This window comes from Aplosporella prunicola (genome assembly GCF_010093885.1).
Source record: "Aplosporella prunicola CBS 121167 unplaced genomic scaffold K452scaffold_32, whole genome shotgun sequence".
In the NCBI taxonomy this organism is placed as follows: domain Eukaryota; kingdom Fungi; phylum Ascomycota; class Dothideomycetes; order Botryosphaeriales; family Aplosporellaceae; genus Aplosporella; species Aplosporella prunicola.
The window spans coordinates 56,481-72,842 of NW_022983560.1; the positions used below are offsets into that span (position 1 = coordinate 56,481).

Sequence of the window (16,362 nt, forward strand, 5' to 3'; positions counted from 1 at the left end):
CAGGCTGCGGCTTTTCGAAGTTCATCTTCATCGGGCTCGGGTTTGCACTCCGCTTCTCCTCCCCGATAGACGTAATTGGTCTAGATTGAGCTGTTTATCAAAAACGGCATCCCCGCATCGCTTAGCGCGTTTAGCCTGGCGATCGGAGCGGGGGTTCCAATAATATCTCTCGGAATAAATCCTCCTGCTCTTAGCTATAGCTTGTAACGGCCACTCGCGCTACGAGAATAATACGTTAGTGTGGATTTGCTTTATTCCATGGCTTTGAGTTTCGACAATGTATTCATGTGACACTGAACGTCAGAGGACGTAACACCTAGTAGCGTAAATCGTATTAAGATGTTAGAATTTGATTGCTTTATATATGGCTGTCGTCTAAATAAGTATAGAAACTTAAATGTCGTGGAGGTTTTAACGTTCGTCGTCGTGAAGCGTAATAGTATTACTTATATAGAGTAGAAGAAGAGACCTAGTCAAGATATGTAGAGTCCGTGTATACTCTAAGACTTTTCCACCTATACCCGGGACCTAGGCTAAGAGCTAGGCAAGGAGTACTCTGTAGGGACTGCTTTTATCATTCCCGGTCTTGCTAGACGGTAAGGTTAGATCTTAGTTTGTGGTGACGGACGTTAGCTGTTTATAGGAATTCTTGTTTGTTAAAATATTTTTTGTTTCTTGTATAGACCTATTAGGGGTATTAGCAGCCCGTAATGCTAGTAGGTTTACTCTATCTAGCTGCCTTATCTTCGCAGCTTGGACCTTTCTTTTGTTAATGAACTCTTTGTTTAATCTATTCTTTAACAACACTCGAATGCGCAAACAACAACTAAAATAGTTAACAGCTTGACAAATAATAGAATAATGAGGCCAATCTAGCCACGACGTTAAGTTGCACAGCCGAGTTTTGCTACAATGGCGCTGAGGGTTTTGTTAATCACTTAGTCTTGCGGTGCATGTCGACCCCGCTGCATTCCGACCCGGAGCATAAACGTAATGAAAGGTTGAAATGTGTCGGTCCGCAACGCCATGATGGTGACGCGTCACCTTGCACGTTGCCTTTAAGAAAAGCTACCTAAGAGTTAGCTTAAGGGCCTAAACAACTTGAGGACCGGAAAATGCGGGGGAGAATCCGGAGGTCTGACCGTTCCTGGGTCCGGAAAGCGGAGAGAATCCGGAGATATGGCCGTTTCCGCTGTCGACTGGAAAGTATGGAGAGAATACGTTGCAACAGCCAGATCGATATCTATGAGCTTCTTACGGAAAATCATTCGAGTGGATTTTGAGTTTGAATTCACCGGTGTTGCTTCTCTCGTAAAGCGATCTTCGCGCAGCTAGAGCCTAGTGGGCGCACATAAGTGTACGCTTAAACCCCGCACTTATGTGCAATATATCACGAAATCGTTCAAAACAATATTAAATAGACGTCACAATGTTCGTCCATCATGATTGAAGCCTAGATATATTCGGCTGTCTATTCATCGCCCAACACGTGCGCTCTCGCGCGTCATCTGTACATGGCGTCAAACTTATAGGCTTTCACTTACACGGAACATGTTAGTAGGAAGAACGGCACTCTTTAATAAAAATTACACAAGCTAGAGCGCCATGAATTCAGCTTGCTAGACTGCATGCAGCTAACCGTCCGTAACACAGAGAAACCTTGTCTTCGGTTAAGAGTAGACAGAATATCCGAAGCCAAGATAAAATGCATCTCGCGCCCGAGACATGATATCCACCAAACTCCAGTCAGCTTCAAGCAACAACAGACTGAGAGGTACTTTCGTGGTTGCAAGGCTTCCGCAACGATGAAACTTGTTTCAACCTTGAGCATCCTTGCTCATCTCTCCCTTGCTTACTTTGTTCCCCTTTCTCGGAGCTCTGGCTCCGACTCCGACCCCGCATCCTGGGGCTCAGACTCCGACTCCTTCGAATCGGAAGATACGTATGACTACATCGTTGTTGGTTCCGGCCCAGGCGGCGGACCACTTTCAGCAAACCTAGCAAGGGCTGGGCACTCGGTCCTACTCCTGGAAGCCGGATCGGACGAAGGCACGAATCCAAATGTAACTCTTGTGGCCAACATTAACAAAGCCATAAACGATCCAAGCACACACTGGAACTTCTGGGTGTCGCACTACGATGACCCGGAAGAGGAGGCCAAGTACCTTCATCAAGTATGGCAAGCGCCTGATGGATCATACTATGTAGGCCAGCATCCTCCTGTCAATTCCACTGGCTATGAGAGACTCGGAATCTGGTATCCTCGCGCGGGCACTCTGGGAGGATGCGCGATGCACAATGCGGCATCTTCGATACTGCCAAACGATGAAGATTGGAATTTTATCGCGGATTCGACCGGAGACGAGTCCTGGACCGCCGAGAACATGCGCAAATACTTGGTGCGTCTAGAGAGGAACCTTTATTTGCCCCGCGGCACTCCTGGACATGGGTTCGACGGATGGCTAAACACGACGATGAGGCGCGGAAGCTCGGGGAATCAGACAGGAGTATCAGATGGAACGATAATCGCAGAAAGCTTGGTACGAGTCACTGGTGGGGATCCCAGCCAGGCGTTGCAATACATACAGAGGGATCCGAACGCTCTGGATCCACAAAGAGATTTCAAGACTGGAATATTCGGTGGCGTATTGCACGCAGATCAACAAGGCCACAGGGACAATCCGAACAACTATATCCATGCTACATTAGCAGACGCAAGTAACTACCCACTGACTCTTCAACTGAACAGTCTGGTAACGAAGATCTTGTTTGATGACGAGAATAAAAGACCAGAAAATAGTGTGCCGACTGCTATCGGTGTTGAATACCTACAAGGCCAAAGTCTGTACAAAGCTGATCCACGCTACAATGCAAACCAACGAGGCGTTAAGCGACAGGCCTATGCAAGACGCGAGGTTATTATATCTGGTGGTGTCTTCAATAGTCCGCAGATCCTCAAGCTCAGTGGTATCGGACCGGCCAAGGAACTAGCCAATTTCCAAATTCCTCTAGTCAAGGACCTTCCCGGTGTCGGTACAAATGTGGGAGACAACTACGAAGGAGGCCTTGTAGCACTCGCCGCACGCGAAATCGAAGGGGACGTCGCCAGTGCTCAAGTTTTTCTGAAGTCAAGCCAATCCGAACGCGTCCGCGACATTCATGGCTTCTGCGGCGAATTCATCCTGGAGGGATTCTGGCCTGGACTCCCGAATGATTACGGGCCAAACCAGTATGAATGTTCGTTCGTTAAAATGAGACCGCGGAGCCAAGCGGGGACTGTCACGTTGAGGTCTGCCGACCCAAGGGACATTCCAGACATCCACCTCAGGTTCTTTGAAAAGGGCGAGGACGAGGACCTTCAGGCAATGCTAGAAGGTATCAAGCTCGCGAGAGCGGCCCTGGACGACATAAGAACTAACTTGGCACCATTTACGGAACTGCACCCGTGTACAAGAGTGGGCTGTACAGATGAGGACCAGAAGGAGTACATAAAGTCGCAGGTTTACTCGCATCATGCGACTGGCACTTGTGCTATTGGAGATCCTAATAATCCTTGGGCTGTTGTGGACTCGAGGTTTCGTGTCATAGGCATCGACAACCTGCGCGTGGTTGATGGCTCTGTTTTCCCTGTGCAGCCGGGATCTTTCCCTGTCTTGCCGACGTTCATGTTGAGCGAGAAAGCGTTGGAGGTTATTTTGGCTGACGCGGAGTAGATGGGATCTCGGTTTGTGATGTTATCAGATCGAGCAGATTAGGGAGTGGGGGATCGGATCGGAGCGGATCAGATGAAGGGTTGCCATTTACCTAGGTAAGAGTTAGGTAGGTGGGGGCGGAGCAGAAGGACGAGACCTTGTTGATCAATTAAAGTAAAGCTAGAAGCCTACCTCTTTACGTATACAATATATATGTGTACGCGCGAAACAAACAGGTGAGTACCTATGTAGGCGCTATACATCACGGCACGAATAGCAGTCGTCCAAGCAAGGTCGATCAATACAATGGAGGCCAGTCAGTCAGTGACGTGCAGTCATCCCCGATCCCCTTCAGGCAAGCAGGCACCTGACCTACCTACCTACAAACCAAACAGCCAACCAACCTAACCCCACGAAGATCAGTCACGCAGGCATCAAGCCCGCCTTCATTTCATTTCATTCATGCATGCCGCGCATAAGCGTGCCTACCTAGCGGCAGCGTCAGCCGCACGCAGGCAAACGAGGCAACCGCGCACCTCCACCTACACCTACGTACATGCGTGTCTCGAGTCTGCAGCAAAGGCATAGGATCTAGCCAGTAGGGTCCAGTGAACCAATGCAGAGAATGAATGGCGTGCTTGCTGTCCTGCTGCTGCTACTACTCCAGCGCGCAACGCTCCGTCTTACCTACCTAGGTCTTACCCTCCTAGGTCTTACCCTCCATTCCGACTTCTTTGCTTAGCCGCCACCACACATATCAAACATACATACCGGTAAAAGACTGCACACCACGCCATACCCCTGCAAAACCCCTCCAGAAAAAACCGGAATCATCAAAAAGTGACACCTGCATGCATGCATGCATGCATACATGCAGCCCAACGCCCAGTCTAGCCCCAACCAGTGATCCCGATACTAGCGCCGACACGGCACTCCTCGGTCCCAACCACAGCCGCGAGCACGCGTGTGCAGTGTAGCGGCGTGGCCCAAGGCCCACCCATCCACCCACCGACCGACGGGAAGGATCGGAGCCCGCGCATCACCGCGCACCGTGCCGCCACGCCGCAATGGGACCATGTGGCGCGCCGCGGCGGCAGGGGCTTCCCTGTCTACTTAGTCACGTAGTGTCTACACAAGCAATAGCAACAGCGACAGCAACGACACGAGAAGCTGTGACTTAGTGACTCAACAAACAGACAGACAACAGATAGGGAGAAACAGATGAATTAACGCTTCCGAGGATCTAATACAGGTGTCCAAGCGAAGCCAACGATCAACAGAATGATCAAGAAAGATAGCTATGTAGATGTTGATGAACCAGAAAAAACAAATCCGACAAATATGCCGCCATGCCATGCCGTGCCATGTGCCGCGTCCGCGCTGCAGCGCATCTAGTGGTATCTCCTGCGCGGCACGCCTCGGCGCCTTCTTTCCCTTCTCGTGACTCGTGGGTCGTCCATTAAGGTTTACGCGGTATGCGTCGTTGGTCGTTAGATGTGGGTATGTAGAGGTTTTTGCGTGTATGTGCATATGTACGTAAGAAAGATGGTATATGTTTTTTTGAGGGGGAGGTGAGTGCAGCGGAGCCGTCTACATGACGACACCCTTGTTCTGCTTGCGGTCGACGTTGTAGTTCTTCCAGATGGCAATGGCTGGGATACCCAGGACCAGGATGGCCGTTGCAGAAATGGAGCCGCAGCGTTGACTCCAGCCCCAGGCGTAGTTGATGGCGTTACGGACATCGCTGCCGACGGGGTACTCCAACTGGGCGGAGTAGCCACCGAGGTAGATGGCGGACCAATCGTTCTGGTTGGCCGCGGGCAATTTGCGCCGCAGCGCGTCGGGGAACGTGTTTGCGTAGATTGCAGCGGAAACAGCAGAACCAATGGCGCCGCCAACGCTGGAAGACAGACCCAGCAAAGAAAGCATCATGGGGACGCCGTCGTGGTCGGCGGCAGCCATGACAGCCATGTCCTCACCAATAACAAGAGTGCCACCGCCGAAAGCAATGAAGATCTGGCACATGACGATGTAGCCAATGTCACTGTCGGAACCGCGGAAATGGATCATCAGACCAGCACCCAGCATGAGCAGCGGCAGTCCAAAGAACAGGCAAGTGTACTTGAAGTGTTTGGTGTAACGCACCCACACACCAAAGACGACGGACCAGAAGCACGAGCCGACGTTGTAAATCTGCGTCATGTAGCCAGCCATCGAGACGTTGAGGTTGTAGACAACCGTCACGAAGTTGTAGAACTGCGAGTCCCACGAGTAGAAGCTGAAGTAGGCAATGGCCGACATGGCGCATGCGCCCAGAACCGTACGCTGCTTGAACAGTTCCCACCGAATGAAGTGGACGCGCGTACCGTACTTCTCCCACGCCGCGAAGACAAAGAAGAGACAAACACCGATGACGACCATGGCGATGAAGGTGGCGTCATGGTACTGGGCGCGGCCATACTGCTCCAAGCTGAACGGCAGCAGGAACAGAATGAAAGCGGCCATGAGAAGGAAGGCACCAACGACTGAGATTTGTCAGCTTCTGGACGAGTTTGGTACACGAGACGTCGGGACTTACTGTCAAACTCGTGAACGTAGTGAATGATGGACTGCATAATAGTGCGACCACTGGGCTCCTTTTTCAAAATGCCCATCTTCGTGGCCTTGATCTGGTAGAACTTGAAGACGATGACGAGAGGCATGAAGACAAAGGGTTGAATAATGGCAAAACAACCATAAGCCCAGCGCCAAGACGCATGGCTAAGCAGGGACTCGGCGGCCAGCGATCCGGTGAAGGCGGTGCAGATGAAGGGTGTGCTGGCGAAACCGAAGGCGAAAGCTCTGTTGCGCAAACCCGACGTGTCGGCCATGAAGACGTCGAGGATCAGGTAGATGGCATCGTAACCAATCCAGTAGAGGGTGTAGCCAGCAGCGTAGCCGTTGGGGCCGTTGCACGAAGCGATGACAATGATTCCGAGGAGGTAAACGATGAGGAAGACAAAGAGACCCTCGGCACGACCCCAAATGTTAAGCATCTTTGCGATGGGCAGCTTGAGGACACCGCCGATGATGGTAGCCAGGATGTAGGCCGTGTTGATCTGCGGCGCCGACGCAAACTTGCCATAAGCAAAGTTGAGAATGTTGTTACCAATGGCCGAATGGAAGGCGAGCATGAAGAAGCCGACCCAGATCCTAAAAGGGTTAGTGTGCGGCGTAGACGGATGGGGAAGGAGTGAAAGTTTACCAGGCGTAGATGAGGTAGACGGCTGTCTTGCTCCAGACGAGCGCGGCCGCCTCAACCTTCTGCAGACCCTCCTGGGCATTGCTCGAGACGACGTCGGGATGAGATTCAATCTCTTTCTCTTCACGAGCCTCGAGACTGGGGGGAACCGAGCTACCTGCGGGCTCCACCGAGACGCCGGGCTCGTCTTTGATCTCCGGGTTGGCGATGCCGCGGGCATTTCGGCCGTCATTGCGGCCTTTGACGAGGTCGAGGACACCCATAGCTGTGACGAGTAGGTGGAGACTTGGGAGTGACGGGAAGCAACGGGGAGCAACGGGGAAGGCAGGCGGCGGGAAGCTTATCTACTTTGCCGGGCCTGGCAAAAGCAATTTTTCTCGCTGCGACATGCAGACCCCAATTTTCAGGCCTCGAAGCCGATCCATGGACGTGTTTGCGGAAGCCGCGACATCTGATTAGATGAGATTAGTGGGCTCGCCGCCAGCCCAAGCGAGCCCGGCCGACACCAGCGCCTGATCGCCCTCCCGAGCCCCAATCAGCGCCGTCTCGCGCGAAAAACGACCCTCGGCGTCGCCGGCTCTATAGCCTGATATCAAGATTATCGCCGAATCTAATCTGATCCTGGCATGGGCAGCGTTGCATGTGGCTTGCCTTCCCTTGGATCCTTTCGTGCCTTTGCGTACGTAGGACCCGCTCTATCAGCCCACCCCCGACTAGGTACTCATAGTTACTACTGCCCGTCACTCTCTACTCTCCACCAGCCGCGAGAATCCTTCTGTCGGTGGCTGCAGCCAGTTGAGTCCGTCGTACTCTTTCTCGCCCTCGATGACGTGGAATGTGTAGATGAACCTGCTCTTGCCGCTCAGGTTCTTCTCGCTCTTGTGCAGCACGTTGCCATGGATCAGCACCAGCGTCCCGGCCTTGACCTCACCCAGAGTGTACTCGGGCTCGCCACTAGTCGGCTGCTGAGGCTCGACATCGACCGGAAATTGCGCACCCTCGTTATCGATGAACCCCGTGCCCGCCGCGCCTTTGCCCGCTTCCTTCAGCCGCACGAAGCGCTTACTGACAGGCGTTGTCTTGTGCGTACCCGCCGCAAAGCTCAGACACCCGTTACTCACCGTACAATTCTCGAGCGCGTACCAAAAGCCCACGGCGCTGGGGGGATTCGTATATAGAAACGGACTGTCCTGATGCGGTGGCACCCGTCCTCCGATCTCGGGCTGCTTGCAAATGATCATCGATTGCAGTACGCGGGGGTCGCGAAAGCCCAGCGAGCAGGCGATGGCCGCATTCTGGTCGGACAGCGAGACATCGCGGAACGGAGGCGACAGCTGGTGGAGGTAGTGGCCGATTTTGTTGATCGCCCGCTCCTTCGGCTTGGTCAAGCGGCCGGTCTGATCGAAGGCATCTGTTCGCGCGGGCGCGACGTCAGCTTTGCGCAGTGGCGGTCCCGAGGGTAATCCCGACCTTCTTCGAAAAAGAAGCGTATCTTGTCACCGCTGTTGAGGAAATAATCGTCACCGACGTGCTCTTTCTCGCCTTCGCCGGTCGAGAACTTGGTCATGGGGTGGTCGTCGAGCGAGAATTCATCGAGCATCATATGCGACTCAACCAGCAGCTCTGTAATCGTCTCGCCCGACAGAGCGTTAGGTATGAGCAGGTAGCCATTGTCGTTGAAGAACTGAAGCTGCTCGGGCGTAAGGCCGGGAGCTATGGTCGTCATGGTCGACGTGTGGTCCGCTGCGGCTTTGTGTCTCGTGCGACTGACAGAAAGAAGGCGGAGTATGTTGTAAGAGAAGATTGGTGGATGGTGAGTGGTCGGAGGGCCAAGACTCCAAGAGCTTGGGTCGGTGAGCTTGCCCCGCGCGGGAACTGAGCCGGGGTCGCTGGAGCGTCACGCCACCCGTCCAGGAATCAGATAAGATTGATAATCCGGAGCATCGTCAAGACGTTACTGTTGGGGTTGTCCTCTCCGAAATGAAGGTATCTATGGATAGCTTTGGTCGGTGTCCGGTGAGTCCGATCGTATCGCCCGGAATGCTGTTTCACTTTGCGAAAAATTCAACACACGCGCAATGCCCGAAGCGGCACGACACGTCTGCGACTCCACGCGTTCTCGAAGGGATGTGCGCGGACATGCAGTCAGAATGTACAATGTCTCGCAGCTCGTGTGCCGGCTGAATTGACCCTGGTCGACATGAATGGTTTGCCGATTTGTTGGAAATCACCTTCCACAATAGTGAATAGGCTTTCTCCGTCAATTTGGAGAGCTTATGCTAAATCGAAGATGGTGGTCGCAAATGTGCACATGTAGGCGTAAATGTCTTCACCACATGACAGAGGCGGGCCATACTAAATCCTACTCGCCTCGCATCGGCAACGCGACTCAGAGCCGGTAGGATTGCCATCTATAGTTCCCGTGCGCGAAAAATCTGCTTTACCCGCGAATCTTCACCAAACCAGCTACACTCTACCCGTCTCGCTCTATCCTCTCCCGTCTACTCCTGATACTCCACCGCCTTCTTTCTCTTGATCCCCACGAAGGCGCCAAGGTCCTCCCAAATGCCCAACGGTGGTTCGGTAGCCGCCTCATAGGCATCGATGATTGGGCGTTCCCACACCAAGTCAGCCTCTGCAGAGCGCACAATTTTCGACTTCTTCAACACCTTGAAGCCGACATACAAGATGATGCAGACAAACACCATGGTGTAATAGGTAAAGAAGGTCCCGACCTTCCACCAACCGGGCAAGAATACCGTGTAGCCGTAAGTGCTGACGGTTAGGATCATGCAGGTCAGTGCGATCCAAGCGGTATACGGTTGGAACCATCCACGGTAGGGAAGGCTATCACGCGAGTAACCTTGGGCCCGGAGGGCCTGGTAGAAGAAGAGGTATATGATACACATCATGATGTAGTTCATGACCTGCGATGCTTGCGTTAGATTCGCCAACCACTTCAGTCCAGCGGATGCGCCGTTCCCGACGGAAAGGAATGATAGGAATGGGAACAGCATGGTGACGACAAAGGCCCAGATGGGAACGCCCTTGTTCGTGCATATCCCCAGAAATTTCGGGGCGTGGCCGTCCAAGGCAAGAGCGTAGAGAGTTCTCGTCGCGGCGTAAACGTACGAATTTCCTGCCGAGAAGATGCTGGTGACCAGGAGCGCGTTGGTAACGTCGGGCAACACCTTGATACCCATATTCTGCATGGCAATGACATACGGCGAGGCTCCAGCATTTCCAGTGTCCCCGTTGTTCAAGATCTTGTTCAATGTGGGATCGTCGTACGGCAGCACAATTCCAATGCAAAGCGCTCCCAATATAAAGAAGCATCCAAATCGCCAGTAAACCGTTTTAAAGGCTTGCTTTATGGTCCTCCGCGGATGTTGCGCTTCTCCAGAAACCATCGCAATGTATTCGGGTCCAACGATCGTGAAGGAAGCTTGGTAAAAAGCACCGAGAAACCCTTCGAAATGGCCGAGGGGTCCAGTCGTTACATATGCCGTGAACGATCCAGGATTTCTCCAGTAGCGGAAGCCATACGCGTCGTGCTGGGGATTGCCACCAACCATGGTGACAAACGTAAAAAGAAACATCATAAATATGAGTATCAGTTTTCCGGACGAAAGCCAAAACTCGCTCTCACCGTACCATCGCACAGCGAATAAGTTAATGACGCTGCGGTACGCGTCAGTTCTGACACGCTAGGCTGCCCGATCGCAGCCAGCTTACCCATAGAGAAAAATGCAAGCCGCACAGACGGCTGCCAGCGGTATATCCTTGCTCCAGTATCCCAGGACCAAGTTGAGCGCTGATATCTCGAAAGGAATCAAAATGGCTTCGTATAGGAAGAAGTTCCATCCAGCGGTAAATCCGAGAGCCTCGTCGACCCATTTCGATCCCATGCGCACGTAAGATCCGCTGACGGGCATAAAGACTGCCATTTCGGCTACGCAGCTGTTGACAGTTGCCATCATGCAGCTGTAGATGACGAAGGCGAGGAAGAGGCTGCCGGGGCCGCCCTCGATGAGGCCATAACCGATACTGACGAACAGAGCGGTGCCTATGGAGCCGCCGATTGCGATGAACTGCAGCTGGCGATTCGAGAGCTTTCGCTGCAAGTGGTCGGCATTTTCGGGAACGGGTTCCTGCTGGTCCAGCTCCTGCTGCTCCGTCTTATTCGCGGGTATATCGGCCTTCATGGTTGGTCTCGAGACATGATGTCGGGCATCTGGCAGACGCGCGGAGACATTGGTGGCATGCTTGGCTGCATCTGGACGAATACAGAGATAGCGGCGGTCCCCCACTCTTGGTCACACCTGCGGCCAGCTCTGGCGGTTGGCGGGTTACCGAAGATGTCTCCCTTTCCCCACTCTGGCCTGGCGGGTTCCCGACGGGTTCAGTAATCGCCGGGCGCGTGTTGTTCCGGTCCGCTCGCAGCCGCTCTCCATTCCCGACGACCATCTATCCCCGAGGTAAACACAGCTGAGCGGTCTCCAAGCCCGGCTCTTGACCCTTCGTATCCGCGTTCGTCATTGGTGGTTGGCGTGTCCGGCAAGGAGGCCAGCGGTCCAGCTTTTCTTCAGGAACCTCGGCGGGACCTGAAATGCCTTTTCTACGTGCCGCTCGTACTTCTCTCGCGCGAGTTTCGGTTTGGATCGCGATCCCAGGTCGATCTCCGAGCGCACGTTGAATCCAAACCTGGTCTCCGGCGGATCCGCTGCTGAAACGTCTCCCTCGTGCGACGTGGTGGACCGTTAGATTAAGCTTTTCCATCCTACACCACCACAATCCAAGCCTCGATCGTCCACGGCCCGGTCCTTGCGTCCAACGGACGTCCAATCAACAGCGGCAGAGGCGTCTTGGGGAGGCTTGTCTCCTGGCTACGATCATATCGCCGTGCACCCATGACGTGATGTAGTTACGAGTTCTGGCTGACATTCCACGCAACACGCACCCATGAGCTCAACGGCCCTCCGAGCACGGAACATTATCGTTGCAGTGTGGCCACGCAGGGACGCTTCGAGACGCAGCAACGATCAAGCGCGCCGTTGGCCAATGAAGAAAGAGCGTGGTCAGGGTGGCCAGGGCAAGTCGAGGTGGGCGATGGCCATGATTTAGAAGATTTCGAAACCTCCTGAACCCTTCTCCAACGGTCCGATGTCGCGTGGCCAGGCACCCACCGAGCAAGATCTCAACCGTTAGGTGCTCATGACGAAACTCACGGATCACGGCACACATCATCGCTATGCCCCTCCCAGAGTCCTTCCTCCCAAACTCCGCAGTGCACGGCTGGCACAGCTTGCATTCGTGGCAATATGCAGCAGAAAATATCTCAGCGGGAGGGTCTATCCCGACACAGTGCTGTGCAAGCCGCACAAGCCGCGCCTAGACGCCACGGGCTTGCTTCCGTCTCTTGTCCGGTGATATAGCTTGAGGTCAAATATATATAAGAGGCCGGTTGCCGCCTTTCTTCCAGGCACTACTAGCAGCAGCAGAAGCACCACCACGGCATTTCTACGAAAGCGTTCTTGTTTTACTTTACAGCTTTTTACATCTAATACCCCAAGGATTTCTACTTAGCATTTCAATCATGGGTTCCATCGCAGGCGTTTCGAATCTCGGCTTCTCTCCCTTCGCTGACAAGCCTCTCACCCACCGTATTGATGGCATTGCCGCCGCTGACCCGTCGAGGGTCTGGGTGACCGTCCCGACGAGCAACGACCTTAACGGAGCGTGGAGGGATATTACTTTCAGCGAATTTGCTGGCGCTATCAACGGTGCTGCGAAATGGATCGAAAAGACCATGGGCGTTGGCGAGGCTCGCGAAACCGTAGCCTACATGGGGTCAGCATGTCCAATGTCATGTTGGTTAGCAGTGCTAACATTGATACAGTGTCAACGATGTTCGCTACGCCGTCATCATTTGCGCATTGATGAAGACCAACCGCAAGGTCAGACATCACCAATGCTATCAAGTTGTAGTCGAATTATTTCTGACATTTGCCAATGCAGGCCCTGCTCCTCTCGCTCAAGAACTCCGAAGAAGGCCAAACCAACCTCCTCCAGCGTACCGAATGCTCGCACTTCCTCCACAGCGAGGGTATGGAGAAATACCTGAAGCCGCTCAACGAGAGCGGTATTCCTGGATACCAGATTCCCACTTTCGACGAGATGGTCAGCGACGGATCGCATTACGAGGCACACGGTGGCGTAAAGGAGTTCGAGCAAGTCTTGGTTCTCCACACCTCGGGAAGCACGGGTCTGCCGAAGCCGATCTACATCACCAACGGTTGGATGGCCACGCTTGACCATCAGAAGTATATACGCTGCCCGGACGGACGTTTGCCCGGGTTTGAGGGCTTTATGAAATCGGACACGACCGCGCTGACTATGCTACCATTGTGAGTAATAGTATGAAGCCTTACATACTCGCATGACTAACGATACATAGCTTCCACACCATGGGTGTCATCATCATTCTTCGTTCAGTGTACTCCGGCACGCTTGTCCTTCCCCCGCTCGGTCGCATTGCCAACTCGGAGCTCGCAATCGACATTCTGCAGCTGAAGAAGGCTTCGTGCGGTCTCTTTGCTCCTTCCATGCTGGAGGAAATTAGTGAGACTCAGAGGGGACTTGACGCTCTCGGTTCCCTCGAGTTCGCCTACTTCGGCGGAGCTCCTCTTGCCAAGGAAGCCGGCGACCGGATCACCAAGGTCACCAACCTTAACCCCGTTATCGGCTCAACCGAGGCTGGTTTGATTACCAGTCTGCTTAAGGAATCGAAGGAGGACTGGCAATACTTTGAGTGGCACCCCAACTCTGGTGTTGTCATGGAGGATGCCGGCGAAGGCCTTAAGGAACAACTCCTCAAGCCTATCACTGACCCCAAGTACCTCGGTGTCTTCTACACCTTCCCCGAACTCTCCGAGTGGAGGACGAAGGACCTTTGGGAGCAGCACCCGACCAAGCCTGCACTTTGGCGGTACAAGGGTCGTCGTGACGACGTCATCGTCTTCAGCAACGGTGAGAAGTTCAACCCTGTCAGCTTCGAGAAGACGGTTGAGAACCACCCTCTCGCCAGGGGTGCCGTGGTGGTTGGCCAGGGCCGCTTCCAACCTGCCGTTATCATCGAGCCCGACTGGGCCAAGGTCAAGGAGGATCAGGATGCGAGCTGGCTCCTGGAAGAGCTGTGGCCCGCTATCGAGGAAGCCAACAGGGAGGCTCCCGCGCATGGTCAGGTGTGGAAGTCCAAGGTTGCTTTCACTAAGAGGGACAAGCCCTTTGCCCGCGCTCCCAAGGGTTCTATTCAGCGCAAGGCCACGATTGCTCTCTACGAGCAGGAAATTGAGGCTTTGTACTCGAGCGAGACCTTTGACGAGAAGCTTGGCAAGCTCGACAAGAACTCCGACTTGCTGACGACGAAGGCTTTCCTGCGCCAGGCTTTCGGCTTGGCTCTTCCGCCTTTCCAGGGTGACGTTACCGACGACACTGATATCTTCGACTTGGGTGTCGACTCGCTGCAGGTCATGGCTCTTGCCGGCACCCTTAGCCATGCCATCAAGGGTGATGGAGAGAATGACCGTAGCACGGCTGTTGTCCCCCGCGAAATCTACAGCAACCCCACTGTGAACAAATTGGCGGTGGCCCTCCTGGCCAAGTTCTCTAAGGTTGATGAGGGCCCTGCCATCCCTCGCGAGCAGGTGATGACGGAGATGATAAAGAAGTACACGGAAGACCTTCCTCAGTCGGCCGCTCCTCTGCCCGCTCTGCCTGAGAAGGAGACGGTCCTCCTCACCGGTTCCACTGGTTCTCTGGGCAACTACGTCCTCGAGACCTTGATTGCCTCTCCCTCTGTTGAAAAGGTCTACTGCCTCAACCGCTCCGACTCCGCGGAAAAGCGCCAGGCTCAGAGTTTCACGGAGCGCGACGTGCCGGCCGACTTCTCCAAGGTCACTTTCCTGCGCACCGACTTCAGCCAGCCCCGCTTCGGCCTGTCGCAGGAGGTGTACGACGAGCTTGCCAAGACGGCCACCACCTTCATCCACAACGCGTGGGCAGTCGACTTCAACCACACGCTCGAGTCGTACGAGCCGACGCACATTGCGGGCACGCGCCGCGTCGTCGACTTTTCGCTGCAGAGCCAGCACCGCGCGCACATTGTCTTCATCTCGTCGATTGCCAGTGTTGGCAACTGGCCGACGCTCGGCAGCGGGCCGGTGCCGGAGCGCTTCTTTGAGGATGAGCGGGCGCCGCTGCCGCAGGGCTACGGCGAGTCGAAGCACGTGGCGGGCCGCATTTTGGGGGTGGCGGCGCAGCAGGCGGGCGTGCCGGCGAGCATTATACGGTGCGGACAGCTGGCGGGCCCGCGGCAGGAGAAGGGATGCTGGAACCGGCACGAGTGGCTGCCGAGCATCGTGCACACGAGCAAGAACATGGGCATGGTGCCCGCGAACCTGGGCAACCAGGACATAGTGGACTGGGTGCCGATGGACGCGGCGGCGGGGACGGTGGTGCAGGTGACGATGAGCCGGAACGGGCAGCGCCGGGCGGACGCGGCGGGCACACCGCTACTCGACGTCTTCCACATTGTGAACCCGCGGACGTGCTCGTGGAACGACCTGGTGCCGGTGATCCAGGCGTTCTACACCGACGCGCAGCCGAAGGCGGTCAAGTTCGACGAGTGGATGGTCGCGCTGAAGGCGGTGCCGCTGACGGATGCGGCCGAGGTCGCGCGCAAGCCTGGTGTGAAGATTATCGACTTTTATGAGGGCTTGAGGGTGCCGGGTGGTGCGTTGCCGCCTATGGAGACGACGCATACGACGGCCAACAGTGAGTGTTTGCGCGAGCTGAAGGCGGTGGATGCGGCGCTGTTCACGAACTGGATGAAGCAGTGGGGGTTCTAGGTGTGGTAGTGGTTTGTGATGGGGTTGTTTGAGCGTTGTTGTTGGTGTTTGGGTTGATTGTTTGGCGCCCTGGAGACGGCAATGATGCATGTGTGCTGCTAGACTTGGATTAAATTATGCTGTTAGCTTTAATTGTTGGCCTACTCTAGTGACGTTGATGCTGCTGCAGTGACGTTAAGAGTCGGATCTGCCCACAATGTGTCCCTACCAAACCCGCCTCTTACCCACAGTGTTGCATAGCTTTGGGGTGGAGAGAGTGACGGATCAGGTGAGGGGTTTGGGTAGGTGCAGTTGGCGGGTAGGTGTGAAGGGGTTTGTAGACAGCGGAGAGTGTACAGGAGTGCTTTGAGATAGGCTATGTGTTAGAAGGGTGGTGTAACAGCCCTAGTGAAGCATTAAACGTCAGTGACTTCCGTTCCTGTCCTCTGGGTCGCACCTTCTACAACAGGGCGTTTTCGCCATCCCCACCTCTCAGCAACCCTTCAGTAAACCTCTCATATCAACCACCCATTCCCTCAAC

The 16,362-nt window shown here is 54.5% G+C and overlaps 6 protein-coding genes across 6 annotated transcripts; 2 read left to right on the forward strand and 4 right to left on the reverse strand.

Moving 5' to 3' along the window:
* Positions 1-1,805: 1,805 nt before the first annotated feature.
* K452DRAFT_362018 (GMC oxidoreductase) lies at positions 1,806-3,973 on the forward strand (the record flags this gene model as incomplete). The annotated part of the gene is made up of 1 exon (XM_033546468.1): positions 1,806-3,973. The coding sequence occupies one exon, from the start codon at positions 1,806-1,808 to the stop codon at positions 3,711-3,713; it is 1,908 nt and encodes a 635-aa protein (XP_033392926.1). The 3' UTR covers positions 3,714-3,973.
* A 927-nt stretch (positions 3,974-4,900) lies between these two features.
* K452DRAFT_278847 (uncharacterized protein) lies at positions 4,901-7,288 on the reverse strand. The gene is made up of 3 exons (XM_033539387.1): positions 6,937-7,288; positions 6,271-6,884; positions 4,901-6,217 (listed from the first exon to the last, which is right to left on the reverse strand). Exons 1-3 carry the CDS (start codon positions 7,194-7,196, stop codon positions 5,283-5,285), a joined length of 1,809 nt encoding a protein of 602 aa, XP_033392927.1. The 5' UTR covers positions 7,197-7,288; the 3' UTR covers positions 4,901-5,282.
* Positions 7,289-7,347: 59 nt separating this feature from the next.
* K452DRAFT_291749 (uncharacterized protein) lies at positions 7,348-8,756 on the reverse strand. The gene is made up of 2 exons (XM_033541243.1): positions 8,404-8,756; positions 7,348-8,344 (listed from the first exon to the last, which is right to left on the reverse strand). The coding sequence occupies exons 1-2, from the start codon at positions 8,657-8,659 to the stop codon at positions 7,674-7,676; spliced, it is 927 nt and encodes a 308-aa protein (XP_033392928.1). The 5' UTR covers positions 8,660-8,756; the 3' UTR covers positions 7,348-7,673.
* A 473-nt stretch (positions 8,757-9,229) lies between these two features.
* Positions 9,230-11,138, reverse strand: K452DRAFT_353603 (uncharacterized protein; the record flags this gene model as incomplete). Its single annotated transcript, XM_033545838.1, has 2 exons — positions 9,230-10,614; positions 10,669-11,138. The coding sequence occupies 2 exons, from the start codon at positions 11,136-11,138 to the stop codon at positions 9,435-9,437; spliced, it is 1,650 nt and encodes a 549-aa protein (XP_033392929.1). The 3' UTR covers positions 9,230-9,434.
* A 669-nt stretch (positions 11,139-11,807) lies between these two features.
* On the reverse strand, positions 11,808-12,355 carry K452DRAFT_112294 (uncharacterized protein). Its single transcript, XM_033535046.1, has one exon. The coding sequence runs from the start codon at positions 12,178-12,180 to the stop codon at positions 11,902-11,904; it is 279 nt and encodes a 92-aa protein (XP_033392930.1). The 5' UTR covers positions 12,181-12,355; the 3' UTR covers positions 11,808-11,901.
* A 174-nt stretch (positions 12,356-12,529) lies between these two features.
* Positions 12,530-15,842, forward strand: K452DRAFT_236204 (uncharacterized protein; the record flags this gene model as incomplete). Its single annotated transcript, XM_033537492.1, has 4 exons — positions 12,530-12,783; positions 12,833-12,890; positions 12,952-13,340; positions 13,391-15,842. 4 exons carry the CDS (start codon positions 12,530-12,532, stop codon positions 15,840-15,842), a joined length of 3,153 nt encoding a protein of 1,050 aa, XP_033392931.1.
* Positions 15,843-16,362: the final 520 nt, after the last annotated feature.

Bases quoted from the DNA above. Each gene is read 5' to 3' on its own strand.
- K452DRAFT_278847 (XM_033539387.1), bottom strand. From the start codon at position 7,196: ATGGGTGTCCTCGACCTCGTCAAAGGCCGCAATGACGGCCGAAATGCC. The intron at 6,885-6,936 runs GTAAACTTTCAC...TAACCCTTTTAG, and splicing joins GTCTACCTCATCTACGCCTG to GATCTGGGTCGGCTTCTTCA. The intron at 6,218-6,270 runs GTAAGTCCCGAC...GACAAATCTCAG, and splicing joins CTACGTTCACGAGTTTGACA to TCGTTGGTGCCTTCCTTCTC.
- K452DRAFT_112294 (XM_033535046.1), bottom strand. From the start codon at position 12,180: ATGATGTGTGCCGTGATCCGTGAGTTTCGTCATGAGCACCTAACGGTT.
- K452DRAFT_291749 (XM_033541243.1), bottom strand. From the start codon at position 8,659: ATGACGACCATAGCTCCCGGCCTTACGCCCGAGCAGCTTCAGTTCTTC. The intron at 8,345-8,403 runs GTCGGGATTACC...CCGCGCGAACAG, and splicing joins ACGCTTCTTTTTCGAAGAAG to ATGCCTTCGATCAGACCGGC.